This window comes from Plutella xylostella, chromosome 29 (assembly GCF_932276165.1).
Source record: "Plutella xylostella chromosome 29, ilPluXylo3.1, whole genome shotgun sequence".
Taxonomy (NCBI): Eukaryota; Metazoa; Arthropoda; class Insecta; order Lepidoptera; family Plutellidae; genus Plutella; species Plutella xylostella.
Genome location: NC_064009.1, coordinates 3,861,649 through 3,884,302, shown reverse-complemented (window position 1 = coordinate 3,884,302; position 22,654 = coordinate 3,861,649). Strand labels below are relative to the sequence as shown.

Here is a 22,654-nt window from a genome sequence, read left to right as displayed (position 1 = left end):
GATTGTACCCGCTACCCATTTATCTACGCTGCGGTACTCTCGGTACCACACCGGGGCACCCACGTCGAGCTGGCGCTGCGTCCCCCCCGCCAGGGACTCACTGCGTGCTTGTCGAGTGGCCACTCAAGCTTCTCTGTCCGGTTTCAAATTATCTAACCTCATGCGACAATACAATAACGATACACAACAACAACAAAATTTTCAGCTATTTCTACCAAGTTTTAGAAAGACTTACAATTTTATCTTTAAGACTTTTACGTTTCCTCTAAATTAATATAATATATTGCATAAGTCTTTGCAGTACGGTACTACTACAAAACCATTAATTTGAAATGATTGAACGTCACAATTCATCAGAAGTGGTGCTTTGTTGTGAACTTACGGAGCGAGAAACCCTCCAGCCAGCCCCGTCCACCACATCATTGGAAAATAATAATTGCTGTTTGCAACAACATTATAATTACTTCTAGTATTATTTATAGACTCTGACTAAATACCTAGGTTTAATAGTTTAGGGATTTCTAGAACCGGCTAGGTATTCTCGTGAGAGAAGTACTTAAGTTCCTTGTGTTGGGTCATTCTGAAATTCATCGTAGGGTCTTAGCTGAAATCAATTTATCCGTCAAAATGTCATAGTTTTTAATTTTAAAAGCCATGTCAAAGCCAAGTCATCGATATTTTACACCACGTTAAAGTTGCTTAACTTGACAAAAATAAGTTAATGAACAGCTTGAAATGGTTATGGGTGTGTATCCAATATTCGCTCCTTTTACCAAAGATGTTACAAAGCGATAATATCACTGATTGGGAATTGGGTCAAACGTTTACTGTGACAGAGTTGTTTATCACAGAAATACTCTTGACCAGTGAGCAAGCTAATTGGAAAATAGAACTAGTGCACAGTACAGTTCACTTTATGTCGTCTATTTCGGTGCTTTATGGTTAGGAACCCCGTTGTGTGGCGTGTTCTCAACCAAAATAACTACATTCGGTAAACCGAGTTATGGGTGTAGGGATTTGGAAATCACTAGTACATACATACTCACATTGTTTGAATAGGTACCTACATGAAATATCAGTTAGGTAGTAAGTAAATCGAGTAGGTAAATGGGGACGGGATGCTAATTTACAAACGAACACCATATTTTGCAGAACCAAGAGCGGTTTACATTTTTAAAATAACCAACTAGGTATGTGTGTACTATTTCAACTAAAATGTATAATTAAGGTGAAGAGAAGCTTCCAGTAATCAAATCACCTATTGTGCCCCCTAAATTAAATATAATCTACTATGTCTACACTTTCTCATTTCTCAAAATGGACCACCTATTCCTAAAAGGATCACTAATTCACGACTATCTAACAAATCTAAATCCGCAGCTCTGATTGGTAGCACACGTTGTACCCTCCAGTTATTTGGTTAATTAAGGGCAGTCTTCTGTAACAGATACCCAATTTAGTCAGGAAATCACCCCGTATAATAGTTATTGTATTGACTAACCTACTTTAGGGAGTTTGACCGGTACGCAGCTTAGACAAGTAAACCACGTACGCAGGTATTGAAGACTGATTTAGGCATTATTTGCTCGGTAGAGTTGGTAGCTTGATTGAATTTTCTTAGGTCGTAAGTATCAAAGTAATATGTAGGTACCTGCCTATCTTATGTTTATTCTATTTTGTTGTCTCTCTCAATTTTGTGTACTCCATGAAACGTGCCTTACATTATTAGATTTAGGTATGTTGTACCTAAGTAGATACCTTTTATGATTGACAATATTATACTGATACACAGAGTTTCAGTAATCATATTTGTGTCGACTGGACCCGACTGTAGCATTTTTAGGATTGCAGCCCAGATTTTCATTTTTTTTTGTTTCTGGCTTCACTGTTCATGGTACAAATTCCTTCAATGGATCTAAGTACAAAAAATCCGTTTTCTAAACTGATACAGATATTTTAAGCAGTTTGGGAAACTGGATGACTATAGAAAGAAATAAAGAACAATCATTCATTTCAGGCATAAGTAAAGAAAATACATAAAAATAAAAGTTTTACAAGTAATAAAAAATGTACGTGAGTGTTGCTTCCCGGCGCTGAAACGGGAACTATAAATGTGTTTGCAATTGAATCGGATCTGCAGACTACAGGAACCCAGAGAGTGTTGCTTCAGAGCGCTTTGTATGCAGATCTCATTCCGCCAATACAGCCGTCCGGGGCGCCCAACCTGAGCCAGGGCGGGGGCAGTTTTTTTCATAAGTACATTTAATAATTATTAATAATAAAATTTATTACTAAGTATGTCGAAACGCTGGGCTTAAAACTTTGCCCAAGCTGTAGGTAATCATCATCATCATCATCATGACACATCATGTCCCCACTGCTGAGGCACGGGTCTCCTTCCAATGAAGAGAGGATTTTATGCCTATAGTCCACCACGGTGAACCAATTTTTACAATTATTAAATAATCATCATCGGCATGATAATTGATTATTAGTAATAGTTGGCAGATGAACATTAGTCCCTGATTAGCCTGTAATAGTTCACTGCTGAGCATTAGTCCCTCCCAAGGAGAATCGTGTGCCATAGGCTTTCAACAGCCATACCGGCTACTAGATAGCCACGCTAAACGGATTCCTGAGTCTTAAATAAATAATTACTATTATAAACCACACTAGAATATAAAAACGATAAATTTATTTCACTTTTACTTTTATCAAACCACCGACTCGACAAATAGCCCGCGAGAACGAAAATAATAGCCGCTGCCTGGCTGCAATACGCCGAGTGTCTGGAAGGTTACTCTGGCTTCATAAAACACATAGTTTCGGAGCACTGCTGTGCTAACCACGACTCTAATCTATTCTATTCTCAGTGGGGCTGTAAGTAGCTGCACCTAGCTCTCTAGAGTGGAAACTTTCTGCTTATTCGCCGGGAATTGAACCCGCATCTCTGGCATGAGAAGCGGCGCTTACCCGACTGAGCTACCACGACTCTATCTAGTTGCATTCGTCGGATTGGCATTTATAACAGCTCTCTGAAACTTGGTTTTTTGTCACGCCAGCGTAGCGCCCCTGGTGGATTACTCTAGCTTGTCAAGGAACGAGAGCGGTCAAACAAACGGTACGTTTTAAACACCATTCATAAGCTTTTTGTAATATTAAAAGAGGTTTACGAATGACGTTTTTATTTACAAATATCCGCTTTGCTTTTTGACATGACATGAATCGTGAGTTGAAATTCGTGTATTTCAATGTCATTTCTAACCTTCTCAAAGCTTACAATGCGGTCTATAAATGAGGGACTATAGATACTCGTGTTCACTTATCGTAGAAACTCTCCCAAACTTCGTATATCGTGAAGCAAGACTAACCCCCATAGCCGCCCCGCGCCGCCGGTGGCACGTGCAAGCTACATAGAGGGCGACAGGTTACGTCATTTCAGAACATTTCCTACCCGGCTAATAGCTCACTGCTCATGCAGGCCAGTATCGAACTGACAATCGTGTTTGCGCTCCGCTGATTGGTCGACAGTGATTCGAAAACAGTCGAATGAAATAGGGCGCTCTAGATTAATTGATAGGAAAGATAAATGGGATTGAAGGTAGGAGGTAGCCGATTGAGCTACAGGAAAACTGCCTTAGGAATCCATCAATAGGTTTTTACAGACATTTTCTTTGATTAACTGATCAGATGTTGATGATAAAGGCGCACACTGCGTATTTTTTATGCTTTGTTCTGATGCTGTAGATAAGACTCATACATACTTACTGTTATTTTAGATCCCCTACCAATTAATTAATTACAAACATGATACAGTAGCGTAGGTATCAAACTTATAAAAGTAGGCACCTTAAAATCAAAAAATTCTAAACCCTGAGGACCTCTTCAGCATCATAGACCTCATGATTTACAATGAAGTTTTTGGACAGCTGCCAGCCCACGTACTGGAGACAATACATTTTTATCTGTCAGCCGCAAAGCTGTCTAGCCCCAGCTTACACTGCATTGCCCTTGAACTCCATACGTGTAGCGTGGCGCATACTTCACGTTGATCATGAAGTCGTCACATATTTGGTATTTACTCAGATATTCTTTCAGAGTCTTCAGGTACCTTATTTAGAAGTTTATCGAACGGCTTGATTGGAAATACAGCTTAAGTCTTCGTGGCATACAAATGCTATAGCCACATGTATCCAAGGCCCTATATCTATGGTTGTAGCGTGGAGCAAAGTCTCGTAGGCTTAGCGAAGTGTTTGCATAATACGTAGTCGGATTACCTAAGGAATATAAGTCGCATGGTAACCGGTTTAACTGAGAGTGCTCTTTTCTCCTGGATTTCCTCTCGAAAAACCTAGCTGTGTAAGGTAGAGTTAATAGTTAGATGCTGCTTGCAAACAGAGTCGGGGGCTTTATTTATTTACTTGTTTAGTAAAATGAAAAAAACAGTCTAAGTATTTTTTTGTTTCTTGTATGATCGCACATGTTCACTTACAATTTGAATTAATTGTTTCCCTCCGCTGCCTGCCTCCAGAGATATTGTATTTGTTTCCATGTACCTTCTAATTCTATGCTAATAAATTTCACATAACTGACTAGCTACATAGAATGAGGTAAAAAAATGTTAAATAAAACACATCACACAGAGCATTTATGTTACTTTATAATTCAAAGGACATGCACATTGCACATGCCTGTATAAATACTAAATTGAGGTCATTGTGTCGGCGACATGTTGTGAAAAGCAGTCATCATGAACTTTAACTTACGCTTACGAGTAAAAAAAAAGTTCCACACCAGAATTTTTGATAGACGTTTTTAGTTGGTATGCGCTGTTAAATATATTTCAATATTGCAGACGGCGTCATTAAGCTAAAAGGCGGTGATTCAGGGGTCATTCTAAAAAACTTTTTTCTACGAGTTGGAAATTTGCGGAAAAATAATCGTTCTCCATAATCTCCATACTAAAAAGTCACGTGGCCCTCGAAGGTTTTTTTTTTTAGTGAATTTTCTTAACTGTTGTTCAGAATGACTCCCAAAGTCACCCCCTTTCGGCTTAGCATAACCTTTTTGCAACACCCTGTATATATATAAACAGTCGTGTAAGTGCTCCACACTGCTCCACCTAGCTACTGTTATTTGCGAGTGTTTCAAATGCAATGGATCTATACCTAAATGGGTCGTCGACGACGGGCCATAATGAAAGTGGAATGGGAATACAGTTAACTGAGTTGGAATAGTTGATGGATGTTCGCGCCTGCGCGTGATAGAGATCCAGGGCCTTTATAGAGCATATTAGAGCCCAACAACCAAAAAATTGCCCCATTTATAACGGAGTCATCGATAAATATACTTACATAAAAAACATACAGACGAATTGAGAACGTCTTCCTTTTTTTGAAGTCGGATAGCAAATTTTTGTGTCCAAACATTATAATAAAAAAATCTACCTTTGCTTTGCCAAGTTACATTGTCTGAATCTACCGTCTTTACCCATCTGTTCAAAATACTGTAGAAAATTATGTCTATAATCGAAATAAGTTTTATAGATAGGTACATAGCGGTCTTCTTTGTTCATCACGGCACACATTTTGGGGGCTGCCAAAATGTCAGGCTGACGAATTTTCAGGGTCACCGCCCTAAATTTGTACAGTGAAACTATAAAGTCCTGAAATTAAATGAGGGCACTGCTATCTTTCATGTAGCAACCCTATATAGTGAAACATAACAGACTTTGATACTTGAAATTTTGCCTGTTAACTTCCTACCTATTTATGTATTTTAAAAACAACTTACCATCCACAAAAACGTTCTTATACAAGCTAGAAGGTGTTAATATGAAGGCTATAATAGTGAAACCAATAAATATTTATTTAGATAACGTTATTACAACTGTATAAAAAAACCGGATCTGTTGGCGAAGGGCACACATAGTAAAGACATCAATTTCTCTTTTTGGACGGCCAGGTCTGTTTCTTCCAGGAGTTAGAAATATTTCATATTTTGCCCTCTTTGGCATTGGCACGCTGGTCCGATATAACTATAAAATAAAATAAAAATAATCTTTTTGAGTTACACAATGCCCCCCAAATTCACACAATGCGAATTTAGTAAGTAAACAAAAAATATATCTTCAAGTATCAAAATGTTAAGGTTTGACTCAACTGAAACCAGATGAAACCTACAATCAGTGGTATGCATTGACATATATATTACTAGCGTAAGGACAGGGCCTCCCACTCAAAAAAATGGCACCCGCGCGTTGGCCCTAAAATCGTAATTTTAGGGCCAACGCTCCTCAGTCAACAGTTGTCTGTGGCCGAGAGATGGTCTTGTGAATCTTGTGATAAATATGTAGTTGTGTTGTGAAAGGCTGCAAAAACCATTATACGAAGGTCAAAATGAAACATCGAATATCGTATCATCGGTAATTACCATTAAATTAAGTAATAAACACATTATAAAGTGATAATTATTTTACTACCAAAGTCTACAATGGCCGCGCGCTGTATCCTTGTGCGGACGTCATTTTTTGTTGACTATCCTCCGAGAACATTTTCTTGTTGCACACACTTACGTTTTGGAGCGTGATTTTTAGTCCATTTGTACGGGACGCTCTACAGGTCTACAGCCCAAAACAGTTTTAATTTTAGTAGTTGGATTTGTCTTAAATTATTGATATGGCGCCTGCAAATAATAAAACAATGTCCGGGATGGTAAATTATTAACGCACGTACAAGGTTACGTCGTCAAGATAGTTGCTAGGCACTGACATAGTTCAAACAAATTATGACAGATAACAGTTATTTTGCTTGTATGAAGAAGGTTTGAGTAAAATGTTCTGAAGGGCCTATCCTTCCTTTTGAAATCATTGGTGGTATGTAAACAATGTTCGACTTGGGCTCTAAACCTAGGTTTATCGATAAATGAAGCGTTGGTACTAATAAAAAAATGAGTTATTATATTTTGTACAATGCTACATACCACATACCCATCATACACGCTGTACGAGCGTAAACATCCTCCAAATTCGACAAAATGTGTCCAGCTTGATGTTCCGCTAAACATTGTATAAAAACTCGATAAATAACTTCACTAGCTTGACTACGAATATTTTTCTTCATCTTCCTAATTGCAACCAAGCGTAAATTGTTGCTTTTATCTAGATTATCCTTATAATTAATAAGAAAATTCAAAAAAACAGCCAACCGCCTATTGACATAAACAATTGTTATGACTTTTATGTTTCTTTTCTAATGGTGCCAGGCTCCTGAAAATTTTAGTTCCTCAAACATTAATTTCAGGACTTTATAGTTTCACTGTACACTCTGGTCATGTATGGATAGGTTTTAATCGATGTTCGCAGGCATTTTTTATTTTACTCTTATCACATATATTTGATAGGGAGTAAAGGGTTACCTATACGCTAGTCCTATTTTCTAAGTCAAATCAAAACGTTGTTGGTATGTATGTAAAGTAGAATATTTTTCTCAAATTTTCAAAAGTTGTCTTGATCACATTTACCCCCGATACCACCCTGCTCACACCATGTCGCTTTACAATAACTACTCTTTGCTAACACCCTACTGTACCTATGCATATAGAACAAATGACTTCCAGTATATTTCCGCCAGCTGGCTGTATTGTACTCTAACTGCATTTAAGAGCTAAAGTAATTTGTGGTGTCCTGCATTTAACTGAGGGTTGCCAGCTGTGGGTCCTGACGTTTATTTTAATTACGCTCCCGACGACTTCTATTTATAGGAGATTTATAGGTTCTATTCACAAAATTGTTGATTGCAATGTGTCGGTGGTGGTAAGGCTGCAGAGTATAAATTCTAAATTAATTTATTGTGCATGGAATAAGTGCACTTGAAAAAAATAACCTCGTTACAATGATTCAAGGTTATGTTTATAACGTAATAAAAAAACTGATTCTGTGTAAACTGTTTTAAACGGACCCTAAACAGCTTTTACAATATACTTATGTAGGTATGTCATCGTAATATCATTTCATTCCATCAACTAATTACAGAGCTAACATTCTTACCAATATTTATTGAAATAATAATTATAAAAATAAATGAAAATGTTATTTAGAAATAAGAAAACCTAATATGGATCCCATACGACAATGTTTAATTTAATCGTAACACTTATCAAAGAGACCACGAGCCGAGTTTAAAGGCATTTACTGAAGAGGACCAAGTTTTGGAAGTTTTCCCAACTTTATAGTAGCTGGGAGATATAGACCAATCGGGACTATAGAGTTGTCATGCAATCAGTCTGCATTTACATTTAACTATAATGTACGGAAGGAAAATAACAATATCAGTTGAGAAAAGAATAAAATACGCAATTCGAACTATTTTACTAGATACTTTCCAATAACAATTTCATATTTCATAAAACCCATCGGGGCTATAATTATGTAGCATCTACAAGAAAAGTTACAGTATATATGTCATGCAATCAGTCTGCATTTAAATTTAACTATAGGTGACGGTAAAGGTACAGAAGAAAAATAGAAATATCAGTTGAGAATATAATAAAATACGCAATTTGAACTACTTTACTTACTAGGTCCTTTCCAATAACTATTTCATATTTCAAAAAACGTAAGTATAAGTATTGTATTAAACCTACGAGACAATTCATGAGAAAAAAGGTTACGTAAGTATAGGTATCCTTTTACCAAAGGTGACTTTATATAATAATTTTATACCCTTCTGGATTGCGTGGGATTGAATCTATCTGAGTTTCACGTTCCATGACGTAGACGTTGCTTGCGTACAACGTCTAAGTACACTTGAGTGTCGAGTTTATGTATTCTGAATTTTTATAAGTAGGTAGGTAGGTAAAGGGCATGAAATTTCAGTTTGAATTTTTATTATGAAAATACCTATGTACCTAAGTACCTACCCATAAGAATTAGAATACTACAACTTTTTTATAAGTACCTAAATGGGATTCCACGGAGTAAACTGACTACTTTTGGAATGACCTTCATCAACAATCAGCATTGTATCTTATAATACTTTGCACTAGGTATATGTATGTATGTATGTAGGTACCCAGTATTATGTATTTTACATTATCCATAAATGAATTTGCCTTGTTTTTATAACTTGTACATGATGAAACAGCGATACACTCCGCAGGAGTCTGGTCCATAAAGACGGGGTGGTCACTTCAGCTTACGAAAAACGAGGTTTCGTAGCACTGTAGACCTAGCCACGACTCTATCACGCTGTATTAAACGTACCGGTTGGATAGCAACTCTCCTTCGTTAGTTTTGTTGTTTAGCTAGAGTAATCCTCCAGTTCATAAAGACGCTAACATCACATAGCGGCGCCGCACTGGCGATTATCAGTACTTGACCTTACAAAATGTGCCTTCGACATAGTGTAATAAGAGTTACGAGTTACGAGCTATGAATAATTACGATAATGTTAGAGATTTCTATGACTGTAAAGTCATAAGTAAGTACCTACCTAACTTGCAATGATATTTTCACTCAATTTATTTTTATGAGAATACAATATTCTCAAAATCCTCTTATACGTCTCGTATCGAGGTAGTATCAGACTGTCAGAGGTGAGTGGCTATACAGGGTGTTGCAAAAAGGTTATACTAAGCTGATACCTACATGTGCAGTATGGAATATCTAAGCCCGAATCTAAAATAAAAATTTCAAAATTTGCAATAAAAAACATTCTCCATAGTAAAAAGTCACGTGACCAACAAATTTTCTATGGAAAATGATTTTTTTTTTCGCTTATAGTATATCCTTTTTGCAACACCTTGTAGATATGACACATTTTTCGTTGGCGCCATAGAGACGAATCCTCCAATATCAGTGAATGTGTCTCTAGACTCCAGATCCAGTATCTAGGACTAGTATTTGTTACACCCTCCCGAAAGTAGGTCAACGTTATTCACAAAGATATTCAAGAGACATTTTCAGGATTAGGTTTATGTAATTGTGACAACTAGGTAGGCACATTTATACAGTATCTATTTTATTCTATTCTCTGTGGGGGTGTAAGTACATGCACCTGACTCTCTCGAGTGGTACCTTTGTGCATATCCCCAAGGTCTAAACTGCCTTCCTAAGCTTGGACCATTTCCCACCACGCTGGTCCACTGCGGGTTGTTGGGTTCACATATCTAGATGTGCTAAATTAACATATGCATATTTCCTCACGATGTTTTTCCTTCACCGTAAGAGCGATGGTATACATTGTACTTAAAATCAAAGTACTCATTAGTCAGTGCCTTGATTCGAACCCGCATCTCTGGCTTGAGAAGCGGGCGCTTACCCGACTGAGTTACCACGGGTCCAGCCAGACTCGTCCCATTCCACACTCGACCCGGCCAAACTCGACCCGAATTTCATAATTTCGATAAGGTTCATTTTTGTTTGTATTTTTTTTCTTATCGCAAAGTACAGTCGACAGAAAATGTTTATGGATTTCTTAATTGATTGCATATAAAGTGATTATCACTTAAATTTAATAAATATGTTGACTAAACTAGCCTAAGTTTGACCTCAGTAACAGAGAGAGGTAGTTTACCCTTCTCATTGTTTTAGCCTGAAATAAACGGTTATCGATAACAATGGTCAAGATTTGGATGGCCTGCATCCATCTCTTTCGCGCACTTACTTGTATTGTAATTTATACATTTGATAAGCAAGGGCTACTGCGAAGTAATTATAATTTTATAAACAGCAAACGGATTTTATAAAAAGGATTTTATACATATTTCATTGTAAAGATATTTTGTGTAACTGTGATTTTAGCACACATAATTATTAATAGTTACTTATTTTGTTAATATTTATTATTACTTATTACGTTTATAATTCAAAACATGTGTTACCTACTAATAATGTTTATAGAAAATGATAAATAAATGATTAAAAGTACAAATTATTACTTTTGTTTGAATTAATCAGCACATAAAACACCTAACTATAATTTCAGTAAAAAAACTCTTGTGGCTGACAGTACATTTCATACATTTCAACAAAAGTACCTAGACCTTACCGTATTTTAGAAATTCGGGTCGAGTTTGGCCGGGTCGAGTGTGGAATGGGACGAGTCTGGCTGGACCCGTTAGTAACCGCTCCCTTATACCTACAGTATCGCTGGATGATACATACGACGTTATTTTCCATTTATAATCCGCTGAAACAGAACGAAACATATTCGATTCAGATAATTAATAATGAAAAGAATGCTTTTGATAAGTAGTCTTGTTTGTTTCCTTACATTTCAACGATCTTTCTTATCGTGGCGATTTACTGCGTCGTTGGAAAACATATATAACTAGAGTTTTTTTACCATCGCCATTGGTACATAGATATACAATACAGTAACATAGATGCTGCAAAAGTGGCCAAGTACCGAAGTCATTCTGAACAACAACTTAACAAAGTTTCTATGATGCGGATTCGAGTTATTTTCGAGAATTTTCATAAGTCGTAAGTAAAAACGTTGTTCAGAATGGCCCTCTGAGTTACCCCTTTCAGCTGTAGGTATTTACTGGTTAGGTACCTTATTTTACTCCGTTTATTAGCACATTCCTCAACTCTTCAACCAACCTTACAATTCTCCTCCAACAATCACCAACGACGTGTAACCAATTCATTACCAGAGTTATCAGCATTGCGAATCGAAAAAGTAATGAGCATTTTCCATTTCAGAGTTCACCCAGAGAAGAGAATAATCGTGTAGTTACCGATTACCGTCGCTGCGATGTGCGCGTGCGACGGCCAGAGCAGACCAGTGTGTGTGTGTAATTAAGTGTTAGTGTGTGTGTGTGTGTGATGACGTCACTGAAGCACGGGGTGAACCTGAGTCGGCGCGCGTGCAGGGTGCTGTGCGCGGCGCTGCTCGTGGTGTCAGTGAGTGCCGCCGCCGCCAACCCTGTCGAAGTGAGTATCAGACTCTATAATTACACCTGGTTTGGACTCAAACAAAATAGAGTTACCTGACTTTAACCCTGATTACACCTACCGAGTAGAATGGCGAGACAGTATCCTCGGCCGTACGTTGACCAATGAACGGCTAGCAATTGACCGAGTGCTCGGCCGAGGATACTGTCCCGCCATTCTTCTTGGTTGGTATAATATAATTACACCAACCACCAACAACCAACCCTAGGGTTCAGGCTCATCCTTTCACCACCCCATTCTAAACCCTTGTTTTCATGTCGAAGCGTTGCATTTTGTTCAAAATTTTCATGAAACATCTATTCTGATTTCATTCATACACGGTAATTCCTAGTACCTACATAATATAAGTACATATAATATTCTTTATTTGTACACACACATGAAATTAACTTACATAACTTAAATACTAACACATATAAACTAAAAGCGAAATATTCTCCCTATTTAGGTAAGTATATAAAACAAATGCATCCTCGTTTTAGAGAAATATTAACATTCATCTATGTATGTGAATACATAATTATAGTTAATAAAGTGAATCGTTTCACCAACACGTGCACGTCATAATAAATACATGTCAATAAATAATGGTGCAATCCATTTAGGTTATAGGTTCTAAAACATAATGTGGGTAGTAAATCGCAAGGAAAAGCTATATGTGTGGTATCTCTATAGTATAATTATGGTACTAGGTAACGGCAGATGTGAATAAGATACAAACAAAGGACGTGTTGCAATTTCAGTAAGTACTTACCACATATTTATATGAAATGCGCCAGCATCATCGTCGTCATCTGCTGGATCTCATGTCGTCAGCCGCCAATTTTCACCTTTACACGAGGTGGGCTCTGGGGGGTCACTCTACATAGCGAAAAACGAGAGCGAAAATCGAGCCAAAAAAACTACACGACGAAAAATTCCTGTTGTCGATTTTAGTTCTGCTACTGACCGCCAGGGGCGCTGTTCATATTTCCCTACAAAATTCATCGAGTAAATTTACTTCACGTCCTCGACGAAAATTCCTGCTAAGGGCCTCAGGACTCTACCTCGTTGTGTTAAATGTGATGTGCAGCGAGCAAAGGATTCGATACTATTTTCGAATCATCATAAATACATTTTGTACTAACTGACAGACGTATGACAGGCTACTAAACAGGTTAAGCGTTTGGTGAAATTCCACCTAACATATGGAAAAAACAAAATGTCACTTTTGGAAATAACTTTGCCTTACATTTTGACAGTGACAGTTGACGATACGCAACGTTAACGGAGGATCGAAACTTGTGCTCACGACTCTGGTTGCACGACAGCTCTCGTTCTTTCGTTTTTGGTCAGTATAGAGTAACCCTCCCCTCCTGCTACGATGAGCTACGTAAACATAAACAACCTTGCATTTTCGCTGTAACTGAAATATTAATAGATATCTAGAGTAGAGAATAAACCCAAATAGAATGGTGCTCATAACTCAGCTGGAATGATCTTGAACTGATTTCACTCTCTGCAACTGCATTTACTAAATATAAATATCACAAAAGTAACTTTCAGCCTCAGAATAGGTAGTGAATAGTATAAAATAAAAATGAAGATAAAAATAGGTAGTTGATGGGTATAAATTTTAACACTTCGGTTTTTTTCGGCTAAACTGTAATAATAGGTAAATTAAAATGGTAGCCAGAAAACACGAATTAAGCTTCAAACGTTGTTATCTAAATACTTAGGATACTTTGATCCTTAAACACATATAAATAAATGTTCCACAAAGGATCAACAGTACAGACACCAGTTTAAAATCCAAGACATCTAGATATTGAATCGATGTAGGTACAATATCTCTATGTAAGAAGTCCACCGAGACAATTCTCTGAATAAATAATTCAAGCCAATCACCCTCCAGCCTTTATCAACTGCGCAGATACACAAAAGGTCGCCATAACTAGAGCAGGTAAACAAGTTGAAGAAGAAATCCCATTTCATTATTCAAATAGAAAGAGGCGAGCCATTCCACTCGAGGATCGATTACTCAATTATTCACTCCAACAAATATCCGAGTAATTCGAATAAAAGTGATCGGAGTTGCGGACTGCAGCCCTGCCAGTTGCAATTTGCATTTCACAATCGTCGATGCTTTCTTTCCTGTAATGTTATAAAACCAAGTACGTAGGTGGGTAAATTATAAAAGCTTTCAAAAAAACACTTTACTCGAAAACGGTCACTTTTAGGCTGTGTCCAACATCTGTCAACCTTTGATTATATACAACCCTAGATTCCCCATAGGAGAAGCAATTGCTGCCATACATAAACTGGGGCACTACTGCCCCTCTACAAATTTCGCTCTAGCAGTGTCTATTGTGTCATCGCCGGTGCTACACATATTTGACAGTTAGCATTAATTTCAGTTTTGTCCTTTTAAAATACGTGTATGTGCTTTAAAAGTGTGCAGAAACTACAAAGGTCGACTAAAAACGCCATACAAGGTCACCTACCATCTGTAAATAATGTATTAATATAAATAATTTAATAAAGTAAATATTTATATAATTTTCGTCGGTGTTGCCAGTTTTTTCTTGAAAATAAATACCAAAAAGTGATGATAATTTATATGAATCGCTTGAATGTCCTGTCGACACCCGGTCGACATGAAAAGTGTACCATAAATTGTTTCGTGATTGGATTCTTAAAATTGGAATTAGGTACTTACCTTGAATTAATTTTATATAAATTTTCTTTAATGGTGCAAAATAAATAGAATTCTATTCTATTCGGCGACTGGTGTAGTGTAGTGGTTAGTGACCCTGACTGCTATGCCCAAGGTCCCGGGTTCGATTCCCGGCTGGGGCAGATATTTATTTAATGGCAAAATATATTTGTGCTCGGGTCTTGGGTGTTGATATTTATATTTAGTATGTATCTATCTATGTATTTGTGTAAGATATATCAGCTGTTCGACACCCATAACACAGGTTCTGCCTAGCTTGGGGTCGGATGGCCGTGTGTGAGATGTCCCCACATATTTATTTATTTATTATTTAATCTATTCTGTATCGCCTTCAATAATGGATGGAATTTGCAAATCCTACGCATTTATTAAAAAAAATTTTTTCTGCGTTTCTATGGTTGTTGGTTTTGCAATTTACGAAAACGAAAAAAGTTTCGGTATTCTTTTGTCAACTGTATAAGTACCTAGATCATCTGTTAAAATATTCGTGATATTTTCCGCTGAGGCGAAATTGTATTCGAGAAAACGTAAACATTTACACAACAAAATCTAACATAATTTATTATAGGTACAAAAGGTAATTTTATCACTAACAGCTTAAATTCTAAAATACATGTATTATCAGGATACCGAATGATCCTATTATACGAAGCAAATGGATAGAAATAATTAGAAAAAGCAGCGGAGAGGACTACTGGAAACCAGCAGCCTCCTTAATAGTTTACCTCAGGATATACGACAAGAGCCTATATTATCTAAATTTAAAACTAAATTTAAAAAAAATATATATATTTAACCTACCTATTTGTTGTGATACTACCAATTATGTACAAAAATATCTACTTAAGTAATTTTTTTTTATAAAGTGACTCCGATCCCTCCGACCCACCGATTGTATATATAAACAGTTTTGTGGAACACATTGTAAAACTAAAATTATTATATATGTGAACCTAATAAATAAATTATTTAAATTCCACATTCCAGGCATTATTTTTATTACCAGCGGTAGTAACCCATTCGGGTGAGTCGGATAAATCATAATGTAAACGATTTTAACTAATTTCAATTTCCCTAAAAAATATCACCACATTATTATGAATTTTCCACCAACATAGTAGAATTTTCTTACGTTGCCACACTTTTTCATGTACTCAATGACATGACAGGAGGGAATGACAGTACAGTCACGCACAAAAGTAATAAAATATTGGCCTGTTTTCAATGTAGGCGATGTATGGGATGAGTCCGTCTAGGGTTGTAAATGGTCGAAGCTGTCAACATAATTAGTCAAAATAAAAATTAAAGTTTCTGCCTCAGTAGGTACGGTCGCCTGCGTCTAAAAGTAAGTATAAGTACCTACAGGCGGGGTGCAAACAGTGATACCTCTAGTTACTAGAACCTAGAACGTAGTTATAGTTCCGTCGATATGTGTGGCAGTGATGTTTATGTGAGTGTTATTGAGCAGCACGCTAGCTTGTGTTCGTTACTTTAACTACTCGTATACTTATAGACGCAGGCGACCGTACTTTGTTTTTATATTGAATCAATAGGCTAAGCAATTTCATCCTGAGCTTTGAAGCTGAAATTTATCTTTATCAACATTACAATACAAGATTACTTACTACAATATGATTGTGTACGTATATTTAGGCAAGAACATAATATATAATAATATGTATTTTATCTTTGTTACTGTCTCACTCAGCACTCTCAGTTACTTCCTTAGTTACATTTTCAGGAATCAAAGTTGTAGGTCGCCGTAAGAACCTTGCGAAGTCAGCGTCACTATTTACATAGAACTGAGTCCAAGGACGACTGTTCTAGAAGGATTTAGCGCTTTGTTGAGTGTTCAATATAAGTGGAATAACTTTGTTCAATGTCATCTTACTTTCCACTCCGATATCACTTGTCCTTGGCAAGACTGGAATTTCTGAGCGGAAACTTGCCGTTTGTAGTGATAACTTCAGTATTGTGAATGTTTCTTTACTAAAAAAGTGAATCATTCTAAATTGCAAATCAGATCTTATTACATATTGAAAATAACTGAACGTTGGATTGGATCTGATGACTATGTGTAATGAACAATCGTTTAACAATAGGTGTTGGATGAATGAGAAAGGCTAATAACAGCGATTAATTTTGTAGCTAATTTCGCAGAGGCCTATATCCCAGCGTATGTCATATAATGTTGATGATGTAGTTATACGCCTTATATAAATGTACTAAAGTGTTTGGTAACCGAGCACAAAGTCAGATTGTAGTGTGTACTCAGTAGTTAATATAATAATAATAACATAAAACAGCTTGTGGCCTAGGCTATAATGAAGTACTGTACTGGATTTGATTAAATGTAACAAGGATTATTAATACGGTTATTATGACTGTAAGCCTGTACAAAATTAGCAGTTTATTGTTTGAGTATTATAAGGTTAATAAATTAAGCATTTGTACATAAGATTTTAGTCAATACAAACTGTAAAACTGTAGGAGTTGTTACTTAAATTTTGTATACAAATTTTGGTTTACTTGATGATAAGAATAGCAATTTTGTAAGTAGGCACGTACTTACGTTCATACGATTCGCATTATTTTCTGCATGGCTACCGTTGGGAATAACAACTTAGAGAAGCTATTATATAAATTGATGTTTTTGTCGCCGTTACCTTATAAATAAAACTCGCTAGTAATAAAATGGGAAGGCGCATTAAACGACATCCTTAATGGTATTTAAATGAGCAAACTCAGGCATCAAGTAATTAGTTTGTACTAATATACGTACATTTGTGTTGGGCTTTAGGTCCTACCACTCCTAGGTTCAATGTCTATTGGCATAGGCATATATTACTTTATCGAAAAAAAGTTTCAGTAATCCAGGAGTGGGATAGTCTCAAAAGATACCCCTTTCTCCCTATAAAACATGTAACGATACAATATACGAATAACGATACCCATCTAGGAATGATAGGGTAGGTATTGATATTCGTAGCATACAATACTATCTTATATTCTTCAGGTTCCAACCGCGAGCTACAGTCAAATTCGAAACCGTATAGATTATTTACCCAGCTATTGCTGGCAGTGTGGTCTACTCTTAACATTAACACCATACCTCTCTGTTCCAGACCACGAAACAAAGTCCGTCCATAAGCATAGATGGGGCCCCGTCTACCTACCCCGGGCTGGGGTTCGGCCCCATGGGTCCCGTGGCGCCGCTGCCCGGGGAGCCCCCGGGGCAGCAGCTGCACCAGCAACAAGACTCTACCACGGAAGTGCCCGCCAGCGAGGCTCCGAAGAAGGACCGCAAGATCGTGATAGCGGCCTTCGAGTTCCACAGAGTAGAAACGCCTTTTCTCATTGGTCTGTGGATCTTCTTCGCCAGCCTCGCTAAGATTGGTAAGTTGGATTGTATTTAACTGCCAGTTTCAATAACTCTACCTACCGATGATTGGACTTTCATACTATTTCGACAAATTAAAAGTTACAACCTGTCAAAATCGTCTGAAAGTCGCGAATACATTTTTCTTGTAAATTTCAACGGTTAGGAATAAGAAAAAAAACATATGATATAAAAGTTTTAGATAATTTTACGAACTTTATTTCATTAGTTGAAAATATTTCTCTCCGATGCACTGTTTTCGAGATATAAGCTAAAAACCAAAAATTCGTACCTTTATCCCCCCCTCCTCCCCCCCGCTCATCACCTAGGAGTCAGGACTTTTGGTATGTTAACAACCTAAGCCCCCTGAACAAGTTTCTGAAGGAATCGCTTAGTTACCTGCTCAGCTCACGCACTCTACACCTAATTTTGAGTCATTTATTGACTGGACTAAAGGGCGAAAGAAAACTTTAATACTTCCATCCGATGTTTTTTAATCACTTAACGTTCTGTATAGGTACAATATAAAACGAATCAAAGTTGCATTAGCAACAAAGTAAGCGCAGTAAAATAAAATTGTAGTTGCAAGTTTTCCATTTCAATGTAGCTTTTATAGCGCGTGAAGTGTCAGCGGTCAGCGTAGATTGGATGGGCGTCTCTCTTGGCTACAAAGCCAATTTAAATAGCTCTAGCGATACCTATGAATAGCTATGGCCGATAATAGCCGCCCACGTAGTCTCTAGAGGGAAGTTAATAGACTTTCAGGATTAATTATATGAGCCAAATGTTTGTATCCGACAAGAATACACTATACGTATCGTTATATCGATGGAATGACTGCAATGTCGAAACCATAGAGTGTATTTTTTTGGAAAGCGACGTACCTATGTATTTAGCACTCACTACTAGTTTGCATAACGAACATGGTTAGGATAGTACGATTTAAATAGCTGACAAAATGACCAAGCGAGAGTCCGCACCCACAGTGCCCAGCAGTTAACTTTAATGGCACTTCCATAATAATAGTATTTGATCCCCAGTTAATAGATAGATGTAAAGACATGTATAAAGCGTTCATCAGTCCCTAAAATTAAATTAAAAAAATGATGACAATAATTTCACGATACTGCGAAAGGCGAATGACCGAATCTACCTATCCCCCTGGGAATTACTTATATATATAGGAGTATATCTATAAAATGATTTAGTACCTAATTTTCTAACATCTGTTGAATGCGCAAACACCTGTGTACGCGTTGTTCTATGGCACAAACAGTAAACATACATGAAAAAAAAAGCTTCATGTTAAAGGTCTACGAAGCTACGCCGTAGCCACCGTAGCACGTAGCCATACCACCGACTCAACAGTGCCGTTGTAAGATCCTATAAAATGTACTATTTCCTCAAAATAACATTCTTTTTGCCTTTTCGAGGTCCAAGAAAAAAAAGTACAAGTAAGTGGTTGCCTACAAATTCAAAAGTTTGCTTGTTAAATATTCGATGAAACCTCTCCAACGGTCTTGGGCCTTCCGTCTCGTCGTGTTGAAGTATTCTTGTGGATTGGTTGCCTTATTCTCGGCTTCGGCAGGTGTGCCGGTATGTAGGGCAAGTGTCGCCAAATCCAATATCACGCTCCCTTGTTATCATGCCATGTAGACGAGTGCTATACGAACATAAATATACGTAGTTGATTCTTTACAACGTACCTACCTATGTACTGTTAGTATCCATAGTTTTCCGCAATTTCCGATTATATGAAAAAAACTGTTCAATATGTTCGAGCGTTTCTAGGCTGAGACTTTTACTCCTTGATTTATTGCGTTAGATGAAGTTAGATCACAGTCGGCTGCCAAAACCCAATATAATAAAATTGGGTTAGCGTGACTTATTTTGTTACTCTCGTGTCTCTCAAAGACTTTACCTACATATTGTACTTTATTTGATACAATATGGGCGTGATATAGGTTAGGTAAAGAATTATTTATAGCTTTTCATAGTTAATATAACTTTAAATACCAAAATATGAAAATTAAGCAAAATGGTTCGGAATCGGAGCTTAAAATTCTCTGCCTACGCAGCTGAATTTCAGGTAAACCGCTTAAGAGGATCCCTAAAGCTAAAATGCTAAAGTCGGCTTGATATACTTGATTAGATTGGAAAAACGGTGGCTTCTATCACATTGATAAAAATATATATTGTAGCAGAGGGTATACTGAACATGTTAGTTGCTTATAAATTGGTGCAGGATTATAATAAGTATGTTAAAAAAATTGCAAACACACCATGTCTTTTGCCATTTTTTGACTTATTATGAAAAAACCCTCGAAATCAGAGGGCCCATTTTCATGGAATCTTATATGTATGTGTAGGCAATTAAATTCTTAACAAAGTTACCTTAAAGAGTTGGATTTAATGGACCAGAAGTCAACTTTTTTTGCAAAAAACTAATAAATTCCGGTTTAAAAATGATTTCTTCAGTCGTCGCCCTGGTGGCGGCCTGTTAGGAGCGATACCCACGCCATTTTATTTTTTATCAAATATTTCACAAAAACTGATTAAATCAACAAATTATGACTACAAGTATTATAATACATATGCATTTGCTATGGAAAGTAAATTTTCTAATCATTTTAGATGCAGAAAAGCCGAAAATTCTTAGAAAACATTTCGCCTTTTCGATTTGTTTACATTTTTTACTACAGAGTTACAGATGCATAGATAAAGGTAAACATTGCACATAATGACACTTATTAGATTCTCCGAATAAGAACTATACGGTCAATGCAGTATGCCAAAGCGCGAGCCTGTTTATATTCTGAGGGGTAATTTATTTTATTTTAACGGTTGTGTATGGTAGGTAAGCTACACAATATACAGGGTGTTGAAAAGTAAGTTCATAATTTGTTTTATTTGAAACCAAAAACCGTAGTTAATTAAAAATATATATATTTTAAGATGTGGTAGTCTGTACACTACAGGTTGTTAAAAATAAGTAAGTATTTTTTAAAATTGAAGATCTAAAATTTACATAATTTTTTAAATCTATTTAACAAGCTTTGCAAAAAAGCGGTTAAGTGTGACTGTATCTCGCCATGAAAAAAATGAAATGTTTACTGTAGCTATGAATTTTATGCGTTACAAGTGGAATAAAATACCGCATAATATTATGTACAACTATGTAAGAGCCTAGTATTTAAAAAAAAAACTCATAAGAAAATATTAAATACACAGGTTTTTTAACCCCTGAAGGAAATAGAGGGGTGTTATAAGTTTAAAGTAAGGGCTGAATTTTTTTTTTAAATTAGGGTGATAGGTAATGTATATTTTTAATGATTTTTTCAAATAGATAAATGTTATACCATTTTTAAATTGCCATAAAATTACCTATAGTTATAGTTATAGAAAAAGGCAGGGCTACCAGTGCCCATTCGCCACTGCAACCTAAAAGATCTATAAATTATGACTCCCCATGCCGAGTCTCACTCTACAGGCCCAGGTCTTTTATAAACCTGATATTACCTATACAGGATGTTGCAAAAAGGGTATACTGTGCCGAAAGGGTTTGACTCAGGGGTTATTCTGAACAACTTTTGTTATCCAAGTTTTGGAAATTCTCGAAAAATAAATTCGGTCTCTATAGTAAAAAGTCACGTGATCGAATAAGTTTCTATGTAAAAGGTTTTGTTACGTGAATTTTCAAAATTGTAGAAGAAAAGTGGATCAGAATGGCACCTAAATCCACTTTTGGCTAAGCTTTATACCCTTTTTTCAATACCTTGTATAAAATATCGTCAGCGTCACCTTAGATCGTAATCATTGTAACTCCTCGTGACCAAATTTTAGAGGAGACAAAAATACTGTTTTATTTGTAGTTCTAGTTGGCATACTACCCACCTAAAGTTTTTTTTAACTGGCCTAAAAATGATTCGTTTAGACAGTCTATCTTCCTGTTCAACCGCAGCCTGAGTGCCAGTGACTCAATGACTGAAAGGAGGCCATTAGTGCTCCTAAATAAATAAAGCAGGCCTGTAGATTATCTTTCAGTGTACCGACACATCTGATTGCTGTAAGAGCCTGATAAGCTCTTCGAACGAGTCATACCTCTGTGGTGGTACGGTTTCGACCTTTCGGACAGTCAGTTTGGCATCCGAAATGCGGATTCGAATAGTGGGTACAATACTTTGCGTTCGTTCACTGTCGGAGCAGGATAAGAACGACGGGCGAGTTGTTGCGCTGGCTGTTTGCTTAAAAATAGTAACCGCGTTCAACTCTATCCCCTAGAGGGCGAACCTTTAGGGCGGCTCTTGTATACCATCACTTGTCTTCTTATCTGCAGAAAATTGACAGAGGTCATACGTGTCTAACAAGTACATTAAGGATGCGAAAAGAGAGGGTTTGTTTTCACAGAAGAAGTTCAGTTGCGGAGTTCCACAGCGGTAGGTCTTGGACCCCTCTGCTGTGGAACTTGGCATACAACGCGGTCCTGCAAATCAAGCTCGCAAACGGCGTTAGCACAGTGCATTTTTCTAATGTCACACAGGTCGTGAGGTAGGCTGAGAGCCTCCTTCGGGGATGACATCCCAATGATTCATTACGAAAA

The 22,654-nt window shown here is 36.9% G+C and overlaps 1 protein-coding gene across 1 annotated transcript in view; it reads left to right on the top strand.

Annotated features, from left to right (window-relative positions):
- Positions 1-22,654, top strand: part of LOC105393790 (sodium/hydrogen exchanger 3) — a 45,235-nt gene that overhangs the window by 3,772 nt on the left and 18,809 nt on the right. The window contains exons 2-3 of the mRNA XM_038116856.2: positions 11,708-11,938; positions 17,801-18,071. Coding sequence (XP_037972784.2) covers positions 11,831-11,938; positions 17,801-18,071 — 379 coding nt within the window. The 5' untranslated portion in view covers positions 11,708-11,830. The remainder of the gene's footprint in view (positions 1-11,707; positions 11,939-17,800; positions 18,072-22,654) is intronic.